The sequence below is a fragment of the Heterocephalus glaber genome, unplaced genomic scaffold, assembly GCF_053883595.1.
Source record: "Heterocephalus glaber isolate CG9 unplaced genomic scaffold, H.glaber_assembly_v1.0 deba00001555, whole genome shotgun sequence".
In the NCBI taxonomy this organism is placed as follows: Eukaryota; Metazoa; Chordata; class Mammalia; order Rodentia; family Bathyergidae; genus Heterocephalus; species Heterocephalus glaber.
Window position 1 is genome coordinate 495,416 of NW_028258346.1, and position 21,987 is coordinate 517,402.

Below are 21,987 nucleotides of genomic sequence, written 5' to 3' on the forward strand. Positions count from 1 at the left end.
ACAGCTGAAATTAGATTGCTGTTATTATTGCTATCCTTGGAGATGACCAAAAAAGACTAGGAAAAAGGGAAATCCTCTCAGTACTCAAAGTTTGAGTTGTATATATTATGATGCAATTTACCTGGAAAGAGAAGTAATGTAAGAAAAAACACAATGTTAGTTCTCTTGACTGGGAAACTGAGCTAGCTGCCTAATCAGTTTGGATTACTCAAACGGGAAAAATGGGAAACCAAAGTGTTAGCTAGAATGAATTATGCTTGTTTTCAAAGATAAAATGCTTTGTGGACACAAAATAAATATCTAAAGAAATATGAGAAAATATGAGAGAGCTCCTAGGAGTAAAACTTATGGCCAATCATAAAATTTGGTGATATTTCTATTTAACTTTATAAAAAAGGCTTAAAATTTTCAAAAATGAATTATTGGGTATCTTTTAAATCAAAGACCTTCAGCAAACTAAGATGGCTATTAGAGATAAGATCTGGAATGGCTACAGAAAAGGAAAGGTCACAAATTACAACTGCTATGACCAGCTAGAGAACTGAGAGTGGCAGCCTGGATCTCTACATTTTTTACTTGCTCGTAGAAAGCAGTATCTATTTATCCCTGTAAAGACACCATGAGTAGAATTTTTAAAATGTTATTTCTACTTTCTTTAGGCTGGATCAAACTTGAACCAAAACAAAATAAACACAGCTATCACTTAAGATCCTGGACTTAGAGAATAGTAACAGCAACTTAGGTTTGGTTGGGACTGGTATCTGGTTATTTGCTGAGGATGCTGGAGATATTTGTAGATGCTGCTCAGGATTATTTTCATTTTAAATGAAATTCTGAATGACATAGAGAAGGAGAAGGAGGAGAGAGCCAGAAAGAAGGAGTGAGATAGGAAGGGAGGTAGGGAGGGAGGGAGAGAGATTCTACTGATTCTAGTGAACAAGGACAAGCAAAAATTAGGGGAAGGGTTGACATAAACTGGAGCTTTGACTCTGAAGGATTTTTCTCATTCTGTCGTTAGTTTTTATTTCCTTTTCTTCTCTGTATTCATGATTATTTCCATCTCTGGTTCACATCTTATAAAACTGAGACCAAAGTAAAATGGATATGAACACTTTTCCCTGGATCATTATTTTTATCATGAACTAAAGGATCACTTATCAGTTTTCTTCCAATTACAGAAAACTAAGATTTAATCAATACTATATAGGGAGCTCCTAATTCAAGAGACTTCAACAAACCAAAGAGTACTGCCTCTACTTTCATCTATTAGTCTCTACTTTCATCTGTTAAATATACAGTAATTATAAATATACACTTAAAAACCCATGGTACACAACAAATTTCTGCTTCAAGTTTTAGACAGGAATGCCCCATAGTTAATGTAGTTACTATGTACTACAAACATGCACTAGTAAAAAAAAAATCTAAGGAACTGTATAAAATAGTAAAATAATAATTAAAAGGTATATATTAATGCAAAAAACTTAAAACTTACATCCGGATTTTTTGATAACAAAGATGGCAGCACAAATATTCATAATTTTTATTTGTATCTATTTTGTAGACACTCTTTAGTATATGTTTCTTTAATAAAATACTTTAAAAAGCCATTTTAAGTTATAATTTCCTACCAGTAGATGTTTTCTGATTAAAAGTTTATTTGCTTATATATTATTTGGTGTGATTACAACTTATTTAAACATGAGTTCTGGTCCTATGAAGAACCATATATTTAAACAGGTATAAAATATATCCACTAAAGCATATATTAATGTATAGCGATATAAAAGCATATTTAATAAACATCATATTTTAGTATCTCATTATTATCTCTCCTTATATTACATCATTTAAGGAAATGATAAAGCAATGTACATGCTCTCCTTAATTCAGTATAAAAATTTATATTTATGGCAGGAATATTTTATATTTAAAGGACTAGCTTTAACTATGAAATTGTTTGACATAGGAATTTCTTTAATAAAAGAATGAGTACTTCGGTTTTGGCTCTTTTCTGTTCAATTCTGTACCTTTCCCTAGAAAGTAGACTGTACCTTTGCCCTTTGTTGATATTGTTGCTCAAGCTCATTATCATGTGAATATCTGGCTATTGTTTTATAAATGTTCATTTTTCAGAAGGTCACTGTTCTTTTCCTTTCTCATCAGTCACCTTTACACTAGCCACACTCATTATCATCGTGTGGCAGCACTGCTCTTCCTTTGCCTTTGCTGCTTTAAAAATTAATGCACTGTTATTTTCTGAATACTGCATAAGCTGCTTATGAGTACATTATGCTATCAAGCAGGCACATGCAGAAAAGCTTCCTAAACTGTTATTCTTTCAATGAAAATACAGCTGGTTCTGCTTCAAAGGCACATCTTTTCACCTGCAAATGGACTTGCTCCTACACTTATTCCTCAATTCATTGTCTTTTATTTGTGTCTGGAAATCTTTAATTGCCTTTAATTAGAAAAAAGTAAATTCAGTGCTTTAATCTTGCAAATACATTCAATCATAATTCTGTCTGGGATGAATACCAAGTTCTATTCACTGTCTGATCTCTATAACAAAGATATATAATTTATTGTCCATTTATACAGACCACATCAATTAAGATACAATAGAAAAGCAGAGAGATAAGAGTCAAAATATTTGAAAAGAAAAATTTGCAATCTAAATTTAATTACTCAAATGAATTATTGGAAGATGAGTGATTTACAACATGGCAAAAATACTGACAAATAATATTTGCTAATCAACAGTAAAGACTTTTATATTGCCTTAAACATTTTTAGAAAAATTTCTCATCAACAGCTTAAAATCCCTTCCTTTTTTTCAAAGCCAAAACACTTCTTGCAATCTTACATTTCTCACATTACAGAATTACATATAAAAGCAATAAAATTTTTCATATAAAATAAGTTCCCAACTGTCACATGATGCAATTTTTAATTACTATATTACAGACTACATAACTGTGAAAGACATTATAAACAAATGTCAATAGCCATTCTTAGGGAACTATACAGCAAACTCCACTTACTATATCAAAAAACAAATGGTCTACCTTTGATATCTTCATGATGAACAAAAGTACAAATGCTCACAAAAATAACTAATTAGAACATCAATCATTTTGATTAGAATACAATTATTCAAAACCAAAAATACTAAAAAATGGATCCAGTGAGTTAGCACCAGCATAATAAAATTATCTATGTAGGCAGTCATAACATGTTTCCTAACAGAAAAAAAATATTATCTAAAAAGGTGAAACTTGCAAAAATGAATTTTTTAACTAAGTACAAAACTATGTGTTGTTTTATTTGTATATGCAGAATATTACAAATATCTGCAGTAACAGATGAAAATAAAAGAATAAAAATATTAGAATATTACAAAGAAAGGTAATTTACCAATATTAATATAAAGCAAAAAAGACTTTTAAAAGTTTTGTAACTACTTTATAAAGAGGTTATCATAATAGAAAAGGGAGAAATATAAATATGTAAAAAGTTACAAATGCTAAATAACAAAAATCTAGCTTTGAATCGTCTAAAGCAAAAATGGATAGAAAAGAATTGCAAGAATTGCAAAACTCAGCTTGAGGAGTTTTAAATTTTCCTTTCTTGAAAAATAACATCTAAAACATAACTACAAAATAATTTGAAAACCATAATTAACAGAACTAGTATTACAAGTCAAATATTAAAAAACACCTATTCCTTTGAAGCACTGAGGGAATGTAAACAAAAGCACTACCCACTAAGTGGTAGAGGAAAGGAGGAAAGCTTAATATTGAAAACTGCTACCATATAGAAAACACTCTGAAAGACAAAAGAAAAGGTTAAAAATCAACTGGAGGAGATAAAAGTGAAGAGATTTTTGCATCTGAGCAAAATACTATACTATTATGTTTTATGTAAGCTTCATTCTAATCACAAAGAAAAAAATCTAATTATATCAATATAAAAATCATATTTCTAAGGAAAATAGCAAGAAAGAGAACTATAAAAATAACAAAATACAAGAGTAATTCCTTTTGAATTGATAATTACTTTAAATTCAAACAGATTAAATTCACCAATCAAAAGATAGTGACTGAATGGATTTTTAAAAGATCCAGTTATATGCTGACAATATGAAACTAATTTAAAATTTAATGATTAATCATTTAAATTTAACACACAGCCTGAAAGTGAATAAATGGAGAAGATATTTATGAGTATTTCACACTTGATGATCAAAAAAAGAGCAGGGGTGGAGACATTATATCTGAGGAATGGACTTTAAGTCAAAACTGTCACATGAGAAAGCAGAAGTGATTATATAATTTTAAATGAGTGAGCTAAATAGCAAGATACAACAATTATAAATTTATTTATAATTATGTAATTTATAATTACATTTATTCCACAGCATTTGCGGCAATTCCATCCAGGACCCTCAGTAAATGTCAAAGTCTATGAATGTTCAAGTGCCTTTGATGGAGCAATAATGCATAGGGCAAGCCTTTGCCTCCCTTCCCCCGTTTTGTTCCAAAAATGTAATAGTTTGTGCTGCTTCGTGCTCCTGCCCAATATTTTAAAATGCTTTGTAACTGTTTGAACTGTAACCTTTCAAAAATGTTCTGTTAACTCTGCTCCTTTCAGGAATGTTCTTCTGATAGCATGTTCGCGTGCTTATGTGAGCCCTGCTTCTGTGAGCATGCTCAACTGACTCATAGATCCCTATATAAGAATGCTCCCATTTCGCCTCAGAGCTCAGGATTCAGAGCAGGGAAGCTCCTCTGAGCAGGCTGGAAATAAAGGTTTATCTCCACCTCTTTGAGTGACTCTTGGATTCTTGAGTCTTCAAATTGCTAGAGTGGTAGCACTTGAGCAGTAGCACTTGTGCTGTAACACTGAGCTGTAACTCTTGGCTGTAACATTGAGCTGTTTCTCTTTTCTACAATACCTTAAGCAAAATGGCATCGTATTTTCATATAACCTACACACATCCTCCTTATACTTCAGATCATTCTAGAGTACCTGCAGTGTTGAGTATGATATACTTGATATATAAGTAGTTGTTGTAATGTATTGTTCAGAGTAAATGACAAGAAAAAAAGTGTGTACATGTTCAGTATAGATGCAATTTTTTCCCAAACATTTTCATTTGTAATCAGCTGAATCCATGGAAGTGGAACCTGTGGATATGGAAGGCTTACTGAATATGAAGCCAATATCACAGTACCAAAACATAGATATACATTAATGGAATTTAAGAGAGAACTAGAAAGCAATATATGGATAGATCATCCAGGAAGAAATAAAGAAGGAAATAGCACATTTGAACAATTCTACAGACCACATGGACCTAATGTTGTACACTGAAAATTCCATCCAACAGTAATAAAGCATACACATTTTCAAGAGCCTACTAACATTTCCCAGGATAGATCATATGCTAAGTCATAAAACACATTTTAACAAATTGAAGAAATTTGAACTCATTTAAAATATATTTTCTGAACGAAATGAAATTAAACAATAAAACAGAATTAACAACAAAATTAAACAACAAAAATCAAAGCAAAATGAGAAAATCTACAAACATGGAAATCAACTACTCTTAACCATCAAGTCAAAGAAATATAAAAAGAGAAATTTGAAAACATTGTGAGAGAGATAAAAATGAAAACATAAGTAGTTCTCATAGTTTGAATGTCCTATCCTCTCTGAAACTCATGTTGAAACTTAATCCCCAAATTTATATGTTGATGGTATTTGGAAGTTGGACATAAAGGAGGTAACTGGAATTACATCTGGTCATCAGATGAGATTGCCATGATGGAACTAATGGCTTTATGAGAACAGGAAGAGAGACTGACCTGACACATGCTTTCTCTGGCTTGCCAGGTTGCCCACCACTAATAGTGAGATGGATGTTATGAGCTCTCAATGCCATGCTTTGGGACTTACTAGCCTCCATAACCATGAAGTAGAAAAGTCCCTCTTCTTTATCTACTAATAAGTCTCATGTACTCCTGTACAGCAACAGAATATAGACTGAGACAGTAGTACAAGGAGAGAAGTTTATTGTGATGAACACCTGTATAAGAAAAGAAACAATCCAAATTGAATAGCATAACTTTAAACCATAAGAAATTAGAAAATGAACAAATGAAGCATAAAGTTAACAGAAGGAAGGAAATAATAAAGGTAAGAGAAGAAAAAAATGAAATAGAAAAATAAGAAAAAATTAACAACACTGAGAATAGGTTTTTTAAAAGAGAAAATTCACATACCCTTAATACTAAGCAAAAAAGAGAAAATTCAAATAAAATCATAAATGAAAGTGAAGAAAAGATTCACATAAATAAAATAATAAACAAAAGCTCAGACAATATAAATGATGTTGTAGAAATGAAAAAGATTACAAGGGACCATTATGAACAATTACATAGCAACAAAGAACCTAAAAGTAACCTAGAAGACATAGGTATATTTCTAGAAGCATATAACCTGAAAGGATGAATAAAAATGTTTTTAAAGCCTAAACAGATGAATAACAAATGAGAAGACTAAATCAAGAATCTTCCAAAGATTCTGATTCTGGAATCAGAAACTTCCAAAAAAGAAAAGCCCAGTGCCAAATCCCTTTACAAGTACATTTTGCCAAATGTTTAAAAAATAATAATACCAATCATCCCTAAGCCTGTGCAAAAAAAAAAATAGAAACATTTCTAAATTCATTTCATGAAGACTGCACAACTGGATTCCAAAGCCAGACAAATGCACCATAAGAAAACTATTGACTAGTGTCTCTGATGAACACTGTTACAAAAATCCTCAACAAAACATCTGCAACTCAAATTCAGCCCACATTAAAAAGGTCATTCATAATGGTAAGTATTTATCCTTGGAATGCAAAGATGGTTTAACATATGCAAGCAGTCAAGATGATACAGTATACATCACAATGAAGAATAAAAATAACATTCATTTCAATAAATACAGAAAATGTATCTTAACAAAATTCAAAATCATTTCACAATAAAAGTTCTCAACAAGTTGGGTATAGAATATATTTCAACATAATAAAAGACACATATGACAAACCAACAGATAACACTGTACTCAAAGTTGAACTGAAAGCATTTCCTCCAACATCTTAAAAAAAGCAAGCATGTGGGGGCCAGGATTTACCTCAGTGGTACTGCCCCTGCCTCGCAAGCACAAGGTCCTGTCTTCCATCCCAGTACCAGAAAGAAACAACAAAAAAAGCAAGCATGTTCAGTCTCACCATTTTCATCTACACATTCTTAGCTTGAGTAATTTAACAGGAAAAATTCAAAAACTTTCAATTTGCAATGAAAGAGGTAAAAACACCTTTGCAAATATTATGATCTTTTATATAGAAACCACCATAGTTCCACTAAAAACTGTTAGAACAAGTAAATGAAAAAGTGGCACAATATAATAGCCACACAAAAATGCACCAAATGCATTTCTATACACTGACAATGAACTTTCTGAAAAAGAAATTAATAATCCCATCTATAACATCATAAAAAACCAAAATACCTAGGAATAAATTTAATCAAAGAAGTAAGTTATGTGTACACTGAAAAATAAATGCTTATAAAAGAAATTAGAGCAGATGCAAATAATAGGAAAGATCTCTAATATTGTGGAAATGTTCATGCTACCTGCCCAAACCTATCTACAGATTGAATACAGACTATCAAATCCTAATGGTACTTATTACATTCAAAAAAATCATTTAGAACCATAAAAGATCTTGAATAGTCAAGGAAATTTTGAGCAACAGAAAACTGGAGACATCATATTTCCTGATTTCAAAGAATATTGCAAATCTATGGTTATCAGAATAGTATGGCACTAGCAAAAAATCAGCATGCAGATCAGTGGAACAGAATAGAAAGTTCAGAAATAAAACAAAATATGCATGGTCAGCTGATCTTCAATGAGGGTGCCAAGACTACACAATGGGGTAGGATAGTCATCTCAACAATTTGTTTTGGGAAAACTTGCAAATGAATGAAACTAGTTTTTTATGTTACACAACACAAAATCAAATTAAATGGGTTAAAGACTTAAACATACACCTTAATTTATAAAATACTGGAAGAAAACATAGAGGATACGCTTCTTGACATTATTCTTGGATATGACACTAAAAGGATAGGCAATAGAAGCAAAAAAAAAAAAAAATAGACAAGTGGGACTACCTTAAACTTAAAAGCTTATCCAGAGCACAGAAAACTTTGAATAGAATGAAAAAGCAACCTATAGCGAGAAAATATTTACAGCCACTTATTTAAGAAAGTCAATTCAGGAGATGTAAGAAACACAGCTCAGCAGCAAGGAAACAATCTGCAAATAAATAAAGGATCAGAATATACTTTTTCCTAAAGAAGTCATGAAAATGACTAACTGGCTTATAAAGATGTGCTCAATTACCCTAATTATTAGGAAAATATAAATAAAGCCACAATAAGATATAACCTAACAACCATTAGCAGCTATTATTAAAAAATAAAGATAGCAAGTGTTAGAGAGGGTCTGGAGAAGAAGGAACCCTTCTTGGAGAAGAATGGCTCCTACTGTTGGAGCCATTTTGGAAGATGGTGTGGAGTTCTCTCAAAATATTCAACATAGTACTACCATGTGACCCTCCAGTGCCTCTGTTTGGTGTATAGCCAAAGGAATGAAAATCAACACTTTGTAGAGATAGCTTCAATCCACGTTCAATGTAGCATTAATCCACGGTAGCTAAGATGAATTTGTTGACAGATTACAAGATAATGGGTATATAATACAACAATATAATAGGTATATGTGTGTATATGTCTTTATATATGTATGTATCTATGAATGTATGCATGTATGTATATATAAGTGAATGTCATTCAGTCTTAAAAAAGGAGATCTTGCCAACATAGATGAGCCTTATGGGGACATTACGCTAAATGAAATGAACCAATACAGAAATAAAAACACTACATGAACTCTTATACTGTATTTGAATCCAAAACAAAATTGAACATATGGAAAAAGAGCAGAGAATGTTGGTTCACAGCAGTTAAGACAGGAAATATAAGGGTCAAAGGGTACCAAAATGTAGTTATGTAGAATTAATAAATCTAAAAGATTTATTGTTCAGCATGAAGATTATAATAATAATGTAATTATAATAGAAAAATTATGAATGTATATTTTAGATGCTTTTAGCATACACAAAAGAGATAACTATGTGACATGATACTTAATTAACTGGACTAAAGAAATTATTTTGTTATGTGTTCACGTCCATATAAAGACATTTATACACATATGAAATTTTGTAATCAGTGATCGTTGTACACAACACAAAAATTCTTAATTGGCTATATGTATTTAAATATTTTTATTTAAATTTGAACATTTATGCCATATTTATAAAACAGATACAGTTTCAGTATCAATTTTTTTACTTTCTGACTTCTACTGCAAATTCTTTGTCTATTCTTCAGTTGCTTGAAGAGTTTTTCTTTGTCAACTTACTACACTTTCATTTCCAAAAATAATAGGACTGGGTAGGGCGTGCATAAAGGGAGAGAATAGTGACTGGGAAAAGGAATATTATCTTTTCCTTCTAAGTGATTTCTAATTTGTTACAGTTTCATCAAAGAATATGTTTCATGGATATTAATTCTTTAAAATTTGAGGGTCATTCCTTGTGATCTAGTATGTGGGGGTTTTTTCATAGGCACTTCATGTATTCTTGATAAGGAAACCCCTACCTAAAGCACTGCATGAAACAGATAAACTTTCTGTTATAAGCGGGCTTTTCTTTAGCTCAATATTTCTCTAACATATTCTAAAATCTTCAAACATTCAATAATGTATTTGGTAGTCTTAATTCCATGTCCAAGGTCTTCTTATATGCTGTATCTTCTCCAAGCTTTCACTTATGATCCCTGAAGAATTCTCTTACTTTTTGATAAGCTCAGTTCTACATGGGAAAGAACATGTGTTCTATTTTATTCAGCGTATTTAACAGATAATTCTGAGGTTAGCAAATTATTGCCATCAAGAGTAAAGAGAATAAAAAGATTTTATACAAAAATGAATCATTTAATAATGATATTGAAAATTCTGATTGTGTTAAAACATCTAATGTCAAAACTAATAAATTTATTTTATGCTTATTAAATTAGTAAAACTATAAAAGCATTGACAAATCATAGATAAAGCATGTATCTTTATTGGTTATCAGGGATGGCTGTATTTATTTTTTGTTCTTAAAAACTTTATAAAGCCTTTCTCTACTCATCTATTTCCATTTATTGTGTATATGAGAAAAAAATGTAATTCTTACTATCATCCATAATTGCTTTTTCTTTATCTTAATTCACAGGAATGTATCAAAGGGAATTCATCACTTACCAATTTGCTTTCTGTACTGATCAACAGGAAGTTTTGTAGTGGAAGCATCTTTTCTACCCATTTTTGATCTCCAAAATGCCTCCTGAAAAGAGGGAAAAGAATTATAATGAAATTTTTTAAAAAATACTATCTGTAAACTTCAGGAATAATTTATTTCTTAAAATTCATTTTTAAAGCATGAGTAAAAATGCCTTCAGCTTATCCCATTAGATATCCATAAAGAACACAAAATTCTTTCAAATAAATTATCAAGGATGCAATGGCTAGCAATTAAAATCTCCCAATTATTTGTTATTAACATTCATTTTTATCAATAACTATCAAAGCACAGTTAAACCATACTGTTAAACCATACTGTTAGAGCACATTATCTCTAAGTGTGAAAATCGTGTATTATTAATTCAGATGAGCTGGGATGTAGGCATGCTCTCAGTGCCATGCTTCTTTCTAACTACTTGCTACATTGCACCAAAAAGGAAGGCTAATCTTTGAATCTCAAGCAGTTTGTATTTTGTTTTAGAAAGTATGACATTTGTAGCCAAACTGGAGAAATTTTGGTTCTTGTTCTGCCTCTCTTAAAGAATAAATACTACCATTTATTAACATGATCATGCTTACTCCATTGTATGCACTATTTGTTTAATTCTCAATGTATTTTTCATATCCTATTATTTTGATTGAATTTAAATACTCTACCAGGCCCTATAATCTGCTCACCAAATCAATATTCTCTTTGTTTTGCTTTCACTATTACACTCTATTTCCTACCCTTAATTCATATATATAACTGAGTTCTTATCAAAGGAATTTGAATGGAAGTGACGTCACTTTCAAACCTGAGCATTAAAAATTACCAACTATTCTCCTTTCCTCTTCTAATTGGCTAAAATGGAAATGAGCTTCAGAAAAACCTGGAAGATAGTTTTGTGGAAGCATGAAAATTTGGCCAGCCTGGGGGTAAAGATAATATTTTCACTAGTTTGGCATCTTAGTAACCTACCATGAGAAAGGAATGAAATTCTATGTAACTGAGTTATTTGACACTTGTGATTTAGTACATAAACAAGTGTTTGCTAAAGTGATAGAAACATTGGTATTCCAAAGTTGTTCCTCACTTCTTTGTGTAAGGTGTTGCAAGCAAAAGATAAAGCCAAGCAAGAACTAATCAGTTCACAAACTTAATATAAGAGAATAGTAACTGGAAAATAAATGAAGTTTTAAAAGCCACCATATACCAATAATTAAATAAAGCTTTAAAGAACAATGGGCCATTAAGACTTCTTGGCAGGAGGGGAGCAGAGATTAAAGGTGTTACTGTATTACATGAGCCTATAGTAATGAGGGGTGGGGAAGGAGAGAAGCTCAGGAGTTTTGAGGCACAGAAACAAAGCAGGTGCAAGACTTACATGTAGGAAAGAAACTGTAGTGCAATTGCTGGCACACATAACTCACTAGAAATCATAAGAAGATTAGTAATGTATGAGGGAACTACATTTACCAAGAAAGCAGAAACTTTGTCTAAAAAAAATCTGTGAATGAAAAATAACCCTTGGACCGCTACACTTAAAACAATAAATAGCACACCCCAAGGAAGGCAAACTCTGTAGAGTCTGTAATATCCCACTTTTTATACAATCAGAAACAAAGAACCATCCAAAGGGCAGAGTCATAGAGAGTAAGTGACAAAAGAGGTCTTTAAAAAAAAATAATTAGGGTTTAAGCAAGAAATTTCTGTGAGTGAGGCTGTGAAGGGTAGGTAAATTTCATAATCTATAAACCTCACAGAACCACATTCCAACTTGAGAGAGAGAACTGTGAATTGGCTGCAGATGCTTGGCTTTGAGATGGATGCAGTAGACATGGAACTCTATTAGGTTCTTGGTATGGGAAGGTAGGAAAAAGGGCATTCATTGCTATTTTTAGGGGCAGAAAGGTGAACCATAGCAAGAACTGTAGACTGTTCACTAAAATACAGGTTTTTCCCCTTTAGGCACAATGGACTATATTTCGAGCTTCCTTGCATACTAGCTGTGAGCACATCACTAATTTTCAACTTGCAAATTATAGAACTGACCTATAAAATATTTCACGTGCACCCATCCATCCAGCTGAAATGGAGATGACCTCCATGGTGACTTAGGAAATTGTGTGATAGAGATAGCAGAGTAGACCTTATGACAGCCTGGATTCTAAATAAGTGCATGGAACAGAGCTGTCCAACCCATTTGTTTTGCTCTTTTATACTATTGTGAGATTAAGACATTAATTTGTATCATTTGAGCCACTTCACATTTGTTACATTTACTTGTTACAGTATTTGTATTACTCTAAAACAAAAATGTATAGATGGGTCCATACACATTGATACAATTACCAAAGTGCAATTTTCCTAGTGAGTATTATTAATCAAATGCCAAATGTATGTGAAATCTGTTCAAATTGAACTACATTATCTATCTACCCATCCTCACAGAGCTAGCTCACACTCATCCAACCCAACACAATAAAAAGCATTCCCACAAATAATTTTATGTTTACATAAGAAAACTAAAAGTTCAACTAAAAACCTACTTTTCTAATCAAAATAGTATTCAATATTATAGTATCACAGCAATATCTAGGAATGTAAAAATGAAGATGACAGGAAGTCAAATAAATTAAGTCTTCAATTCTAACAAATCCTCTTACTTACATCTAACATAAACATCCTTAAAATTTTATAAATGACAAAATTTTTCCCATTCTGTAGGTTGTCTCTTTACTCTGTTGGTGTATATGTACAAATTCCCCATGATGAATGTGATCATTATGGCCAACAAACATGTACAAAAAATACTCTAAAAAATTTTCATAAATGAAACCAAGATATCACACCAAATCCTATAATCTTACTTATTATAATTCAAAACATTAAAAATAAATCTGTCAAGACAAGTAACATAAATAATGTGAATAGATATAATTTATTCACATAACAATTCCATTTGCATAGTGTCTGCATTTATTAATTGTAGAGTTGTTATTTTAATCTTAATTGTGTGGGGATAGAAAAGATACCATTCCATTTTAGGACAGAAGTTAGTTTAAGTGAATAAACACACAAAATAACAGTCCCTCTTCAATTTAGTTTTTTTCTTTGTCCTGTGAAATATGCTTAACTTTGTTTTCAAAAAAACAAATTACTAAAGTTACCTGACAAAATAGTTATTCACTATGTTTCTCTGTCTACTTCCTGGTCATTTAAACCAAGATCCCAAGACAGAAAACACTTTAGAGGCTCGGATTTTATTCAATGATTACCTATCCTGTAATAAATTTAAAAATAAGAGATCCACTGAAAATATCATTTTACTGAAGGAAACCTCTGAATATATAAATATTAAAAGCATTTCAACCAAGAAAATACATTAAAGAGGGACTGGTTTTCGATATTTGTTCCCAATTATTTCAGTGATTTGTAATATTTACCTAAAATTTCAAAAATTTAACTTTATTCTTGTCTTTACAGCTATTATATTCTATTATTCAAACAAAAAAATTTTTATCAAAAATGAAACAAAAAATGCAGATAGAAAGGAGCTTTCAAAAATCGTTTACATTTCATTAGCTGTAACACAAGAAGGTGAAAAATGTTTTACTAATAAACACATTAAAGCTATTTTAAAATAATCTAAAGAGATACCCATTCAAGTGTACAGTAAACTGCCAATGCCTCAACATCTAGAACCTCTAAAATGTTCTGACATTTCTTTGTTCTTCAAAGCCTTGAAGTAATCATCATTCATTTCTATTGCTTTGATGCTTAGATAGCAAACTCACAAGACATCCAGGGAGACATTAACACATACAGCCGCAATTTCTAATAAGATAGCTATTTGCATAGAAGATCAGCCACAATTTAAAATGTGTTGTGATAGATGTGGAAAGGGAATAACAGATTTATATTAGCATGTACAATACCAAGATTGTTTTCACAATTTAATTCCTTCGAGATTATGTCTCATCACCTTCTTTCATAAAGAACACTGCATTCCCTAAGGAACTAACTTGTTTTGAGACCCAGCTAAGCTAAAATATGGATTAATAAGATAGTATTTATTATTTATGAATTTTGCTGTAGGAATGATTTCAGATTAAATCATCAGAGAAGATTCTAACATTTTTGAAACTTGATAACACATATTTGAGGAAGAAGGAATGCTAATTTTATTTAATATTTAAATTGCATATTAAAATAATTCATAGTTAATTTTTTAGTTAATTAAAACTTTATACTTTGTAACTCTTAAGACTAAAGATAGCATTTTTGTTTCTAGTATGCTTTCTCAACCTGAATTTAATACAGCAATTCTGTTACATGTATTTTTAAGCATAATATATGACCTTTAAACAAAAGTTGTATTATATTCAATCACATTCCAACTAAGTTATTTATTGTTCACTTATACCTTTTTTATGAAATCCAGATAGAAAAACTAAAGAAATAAGAAACCCAAAGCCTTCACATATGTCTCTGCTTCCAGAAAAAGCTTTAAATCCAGACTGTGACATTTAAATACATATCAAAACATAGGTTATTAAAAGATTTAACCCATGACCACAGAAAAAATAATTATTTCAGTTTTGGAGACTAAAAGAAAGACCTTTACTAGGAAAAATTTTTAGCTAAGCATGAAGCTATAACTAAGGAGAAAAGATATTTGCTATGGCTGGATCAAAATTGAGACTAATTATGAAATATAATCTAATTCTAGATGCTGGAAATATAGTAGGGAACAATAAAAACATTTGTTTCTGATATTATAACATATCCAACTTTTTCAGAGTATTCAAAATTCAAAACTGTTCATGTAATTAACATATTTGAATCATCCAATGATGATGCACTTCCTAGATTTAAAAAATTTTAGTATAAAGAACCATTAATGATATGAATTTGCCATTTGTTCCCTATTCATGTTCCAGGACAATAACAAATTTACCTTTTATGTCCATGATACTAACAATCTAATTCACATTTTTTCACATTTTCATAAATTTACTCATACTCCACGATTTTCTTGAAAAATTCTTTCAATATATTCCCACTTGTAGAACTTTTATTTTAATAATATACACCAGGGTCACCTCCGATAAAAATAGCTTAGACCTTGCCTAAGAGGTAACAAAAATATTTCTGATCTCTAGAGATGATACTTCACATTTGTAAAAATGGAAAAAAATTAGTAACTTGAATGACAATTACCGTGGGTAGATGATGTATAATATTATAATATGAAAACAATATTTAAAAGTTAATTATTTAAATTATACTTAGTAATATTAATTGATAACATTTAATAAATAAATATAATAATCTTTCCCTCAGTATTTATGCCAAAATTGCCAAAATCTTAAATAGTTTTTATAAAAGGCAAAGTTTTTACATACAAACTATGCATATTTCCCAGTATAAATTTATAACTATATGTTTTAAACCATACAGAGATTACCCATAATCCATAAAACCATGTAAATGCTATATAAATAGTAGTTAAAATTTATTGTTAAGGGAATAAAGAAAAGAAATAAGCATACATATGTTCAGTAGAGACACAATTTCATTTTTTTGAGTATTTTCAATCTGCAGTTTATGGAATGTACGGATGCAGAAACTTTGGGTAAAGAATCCTTGGATAAAGAGGGCTGATTGTATAGACAATCATAAGGAAAAACAAATTCTTGTGTAAAACTAGAGAGCTAAAAAGTGTTCTTTTTAGGTTATCAAAAATCAGAAAGAGCCAGGGATTTGGCTCAGTGGTTTCACTGCCTGCTGCACAAGCACAAGGACCCTAGTTTGACACCGGAACCAAAAAAAAAAAAATCAGAATGACCAATTTACCCTGACTTTGCAAATTAATTTCATTTATAACTGCAAAAAGCTATCTAAAAACTTGAATATGTGAAAAGATGATTCTAAAATTCTATTCATGCAATCATTAAAAAATGGTCAGGTTTCACTCCTGTTCAATATAGTTTTGGAAACATTAGCCATGGCAATTAGACAAGAGAAAGAAATAAAAGGAATACAGATAGGTAAGGAAGAAGTCAAATTGTCATTATTTGCAGATGACATGATACTCTATATAGAAAATCCCAAGAACTCCACCAAAGGTCTTCTAGACTTAATAACCAAATTCAGTCAAGTAGCTGGTTACAAGGTCAACACACAAATATGAATAGCTTTCCTCTACACCAATGACAGACTCACTGAGAGAGAAATAGGGCAAATAATTCCTTTCACAATAGCATCCAAAAAACTGAAATACCTAGGAATCATCCTAATGAAAGAAATCAAAGACCTCTTCTCTGAAAACTATGGCACTCTGAAAAGAAAGATTGAAGATGTTATCAGAAAATGGACAGACATCCCCTGCTCCTGGGTAGGAAGGATTAATATAGTGAAAATGGCCATACTTCCAAAACTGCTATATAGATTCAATGCAATATCAATTGAAATCCCTGCATCATACTTCACAGACCTTGAGAAAAAAATCGAAAAATTCATTTGGAACAAGAAGACACCCAGAAGAGCAAAAGCAATTCTAGGCAACAGAGACAAGGTAGGGGGTATCACAAACTTGAAACTATACTACAAAGCTACTGTGAAAAAAACAGCATGGTACTGGCAAAGATACAGACCTGAGGACCAGTGGAACAGATTAGAAGATGCAGAAACAACGCCAGACACACTCAAAAACTTCATCTTGGACAAAGGAGCCAACACCCTCACTGTAGGAAAGATAGCCTCTTTAATAAATGGAGCTGGAAAAATTGGGTTTCAACTTGCCAAAGATTAAAACTAGACCTATATCTTTCACCATGCACTAAACTAAAATCAAAATGGATTAAAGATCTAAATATTAAAATAGAAACTCTGAACCAGCTGGAACAGAAGTTAGGTAGAACTCTTGAAGACATTGGTGTAGGAAAAGATTTTATGAGCAAAACCTCAGTTGTCAGTGAACTAGCACAAACAATCAACAAGTGGGATCTCTTCTTATTAAAAAGCTTCTGCACAGCAAGAGAAACCACCAGCAGTATGAAGAGACAACCCACAATGTGGGAAAAAATTTTCACCTGCTATTCCCCAGACAAAGGTCTACTATCTAGAATATATAAAGAACTGAAAAAAATCAGACCTCTCAAATTTAAAGACCCAATCTAAAAGTGGGCATCTGAAATGAACAGACATTTCTCAGACAAAGAAGTAGAAATGGAAAATAAACATGAAAAAATGTTCAACATCACTGGTCATTCAAGAGATGCAAATGAAAACAAGCTGAGATTCCACCTCACTCCAGAAAGAATGGCTGCTATCATGAAATCAACCAATAACAAATGTTGGTGGAGCTGTTGGGAAAAAGGAACCCTGCTCCACTGCTGGGGCCAGTATAGACTGGTGCAACAACTGTGGAAATCAGTATGGAGATACCTCAAGGAACTAGGACTGGAAGTCCCATTTGACCCAGCTATTCCTCTGCTGGGTATCTTCCCCAAAGAATTAAAAGAATTATACCACAGCAATATATGTGCACCCATGTCCATGGCAGCACAATTTGCAATAGCTAAAACTTGGAAGCAGCCCAATTGCCAATCAACTGGAGACTGGATAGAGAAAATGTGTTTTTTTTCTAAAATGGAGTACTACTCAGCCATAAAAAATGGTAAATTAGAGATATTTATAGCTAAATGGATGCACATTTTGGTCATACTCTTAAGTGAAATAAATAGGACACACATGTGTAAATACCAAATAGTTTCTCTAGTGTGAGAAACTGAAAGTGTAAATAAGGACTAAAAGGTATAATAGATAATGTGAAATAGCAAGAAAAGGGGCAAAGGGGAAGGGGAAGTTGGAGGGGTAGAGGAAAGGAAAGAAGGGAATGGAATTAATATTAGAAAATGAAAAAATGGAAACAAAGTCTTTGTAAATAGGGAGGGATGGAGGGGTTGAAGGGAGGGCAGGGGAAGGGGGAGAAATAAGAACCAAGAGAGATTATGTAAAGGTCCAAATTTCCAATGATGAATGTCATTATATTGTATACCTAAAATGTACCAATAAAATAAAATTTAAAAAAAAACAAATAAACACTTCCATGTTGTTCCTGAAAAAAAAAAATGGTCAGGTGAAAAATAATTACACAGTAGTTATCCATGTAAACCAAAAAAGTTATGTTCTAGGAAAGGAATTTTAGTTTCTGGGACTTACCCTTCAGCCAAACTACAAAATTAACAAATTAATAAATAGTGCCAGAACTGCTATCTTTCTTTATGAAAAACAAAATAAGACAAAACAAAAACAAGAATGTGGTCACTCTCTCATACCATGCACAGTAGAAGACAATCATAGACCTAAACGAAAGAACTAAAATACTAGAGTTGCTAAGGGAAAAGAGTTTATATTTATGATCTTGGAGAGGCAAATGTTTCTTAGAACATAAATAACAAACAATAGCAGAAAAAAATATAAAATGTGCTACATGAAAATTAATTTTGCTCATCAAAAATACTAGTAAAAATAAATGAGTTAATACAGAAAATATTCATAATACTTATATTCAACAAAAAAAATTGCATCTAGAATATATAGAGAACTAATAATAATATAAAGCAGGCAAATCAATTTTTGAAAAAAAAGATAAAAGTTTGTATAGAAACTTCACAAAAGACACTATGCAAGTGATAAATAAGCACATAAAAATGTTCTTAATGCCACTGGTAATTAGCAAAATACACATAAATTAGAAACAAGATAACACTACACACCCACTAAGAGGTTCAGATAAAAAAGATCAAATGCACAAATACTGGAGAGAATGTGAAATAACTAAAACTGCTAGTTGAAAAATAAAACCATACAACCACTTCAGAAAATTGTTTGACAGTTCCCTGACCAGGTTAACTACCAACAATTGCACCCCTAATCTAAGAATAATAAATACATATGGCCACAAAACTATACAAGAATGATCATAGCAAACTTATATGTCATAGGCAAAATTTGAAAATAGCCCAAAAATCAATCCATGGACTCATACAATAATATTATCCACTAGGGGAGAAAACAACTGAGAATGTGCAACAGTGCATTCAATTCTCAAAAATACTAAGCCAAGTGAAAGAAACATGGTTCCTTTTGAACCAAATCAAATGAGCACCCATCAGTTTTATGTATCCTTGTTATCATTTATAAGAGTGATCTCTGCTCCTTCGCTGGCACACAAGCTTGAAGTCATTATTCCCTAGAGGCTAAAATGAGTAAGAGATGAAGCAGAGGTGATAAGTAAAAAGTGCAGATGGGAAATTTACTCAAATCTATTACAAAATGAGTATTAGGAATGAGAGGATAGTAGGTCAATGGGACCTGGGGTTGAGGGGGTGCTTTTTAATTTTTTTTTTTTTTACCAGCTTATGTATGTGTTAAGAGATTGAACCCAGGGCCTTGCTCATGTTAGGCAAGCCAGGCAAGCACTCTACCACTCAGCTAGTCCCTTTTTTTTTGCATTTTATTTTGAAGCAGGGTATTGTTCAGTTGCCCACCCTGGCCTGGAACTCATGAAGCTTCTGCCTCAGTTTTCTCAGTGGCTAGGATTACAGGTGGGCACCACCACACCAGGCTATGATCCTTTGTTTATACTCTTAAGACTTGTGAATAAAGAAGGAAATTTGATTTGGTCTAAATTAGGAGTCAGGAGAAAGGAAAGTAATGATAATGGTGAAAATGAAAAATGGCAGGTATTTCTAGGTAGACAGAAGACAGAATATAATGCAAATTTGACAGAATAATCATAGCAAACTAGTTTCCCTTTTTAAAAAATTTTATTAGTACATGTCTGTAATACGTAACATTTACACTCCTTGTGTGGAGTTGGTAAATGTCCATAACACATCTTAATTTCTTTTTTCATCTTTCTCTCCCTCCATCTGTTGATCTTCTTGCCATGTGAGAGAGATGTATCACCCTACTTCCCTATTTTCTTTTTTTATTTTGCTTTTTATTTATATTTTGGGTTTCTCATGTAAGAGAAACTGTGCAATACTTAAATTTGTGTGTCTGATTTATTTCACTTGACATTATGGTCTCAAGGTGCATCCGTTTCCTACAAATGACTCAAGTTTATACTTCTTTATGCTACAGTAGTACTCCACTATGTATAAATGTTACATTTTCTTTATCCATTCATCTGTTGCTGAACACATAGCCTGCTTCCAAAATTTAGCTATTATGAACTATGCTGTTATAAACATGGGTATGCATGTATTACTGGAATATGATATCTTTAACTCTTTCAGGAAAATAACCTAGAACGGGGATAGAAAGGTCAAATGGAATTTCTAGTTTTCATTTTCTGATGAATCTCAACACTGATTTACATCATGGTTGTACTAGTTTACATTTCCACCAACAATGTAGAAGGGTTCCTTTTTCCTCACAGCCTCACCAGCATTTGTTATTATTTGATTTCTTGATGATGGCTATTTCTTGGGTAAGATAGAATCTGTTTCTTTTTAAATTAAGAAACATTTCTCTAATGGCCATAATTTTTTAGCATTTCTTCCTGTATTTATTGGCTATTTGTACTCCTTTTGCTGAGCTATGTCATTTTTCAGAGATGTTCATTTCACTTGCTTTTTTTATTGAGTCTTATTTTAGGGCATGTGATTTTTTTTGAGTTCTTCATATATTCTAGATATTAGTCCTTTGTCTGAGGAATAGCTGGCAAAAAAATTTTCCCATTCTGTATGTTGTCTTTTCACCCAGTTGGTTGTTTCTTTTGCTGTGCAGAAGCTTTGTAATTTGATATAATCCCACTTATTGATTCTTGGTACTATTTCTTGTGCAACCAGTATTCTTTTCAGAAAGTCCTTGCCTACACCTATGACTTCAAGAATTTTGCCTATTTTTTTCTTCCAGCAGGTCAAGTGTTTCTGTTTTAACATTTATTTCCTTGATCCATTCTGATTTTAGTTTACTACAGCGTCAGATACATGGCTCTAGACTCAGTCTTCTGCCTGTGGATAGCTAGTTTTCCCAATACCATTTATTAAAGGGGGTATCTTTCTTCCAGTGTATGTTTTTGTTCCTTTGTTAAAGATCATATTGTTGAATGTGCTTGGAGTTGTTTCTGCATCCTGTATTCTGCTCTATTGATCCTCACATCTGTTTTTGTAGCAGTACCATGCTGTTTTATCACTGTAGCTTTGTAATATAACTTCAAGTCTAGGATTGTGATGCTTCTTGCTTTGCTCTTGTCATCCAGGATTGTCTTTGTTATTCTGAGTCTCTCTTGGTTTTATATTAATTTTATGATTGTTTTCTCTAGTTTTGTGAAGATACTGTTGGTACTTTTGATTGGGATTGCATTAAATCTGTATGTCAATTTTGGAGGTATGGCCTGTTTTACTATATTGGTTCTGCCTGTCCAGGAATAGGGGCCATCTTTCCATTTATGATTTCCTCTTGGATTTCCCCTTTCAGAGTACTGTAGTTTTCAATGTAGAGGTCCT

The 21,987-nt window shown here is 31.8% G+C and overlaps 1 protein-coding gene across 2 annotated transcripts in view; it reads right to left on the reverse strand.

The window, feature by feature from the left end:
- Nucleotides 1-21,987, reverse strand: part of Triqk (triple QxxK/R motif containing) — a 74,931-nt gene that overhangs the window by 18,546 nt on the left and 34,398 nt on the right. For both annotated transcript variants that reach the window (XM_004850092.3, XM_004850093.3), the window contains one exon: nt 10,438-10,519. In XM_004850092.3, coding sequence (XP_004850149.1) covers nt 10,438-10,498 — 61 coding nt within the window. In that variant the 5' untranslated portion in view covers nt 10,499-10,519. The remainder of the gene's footprint in view (nt 1-10,437; nt 10,520-21,987) is intronic.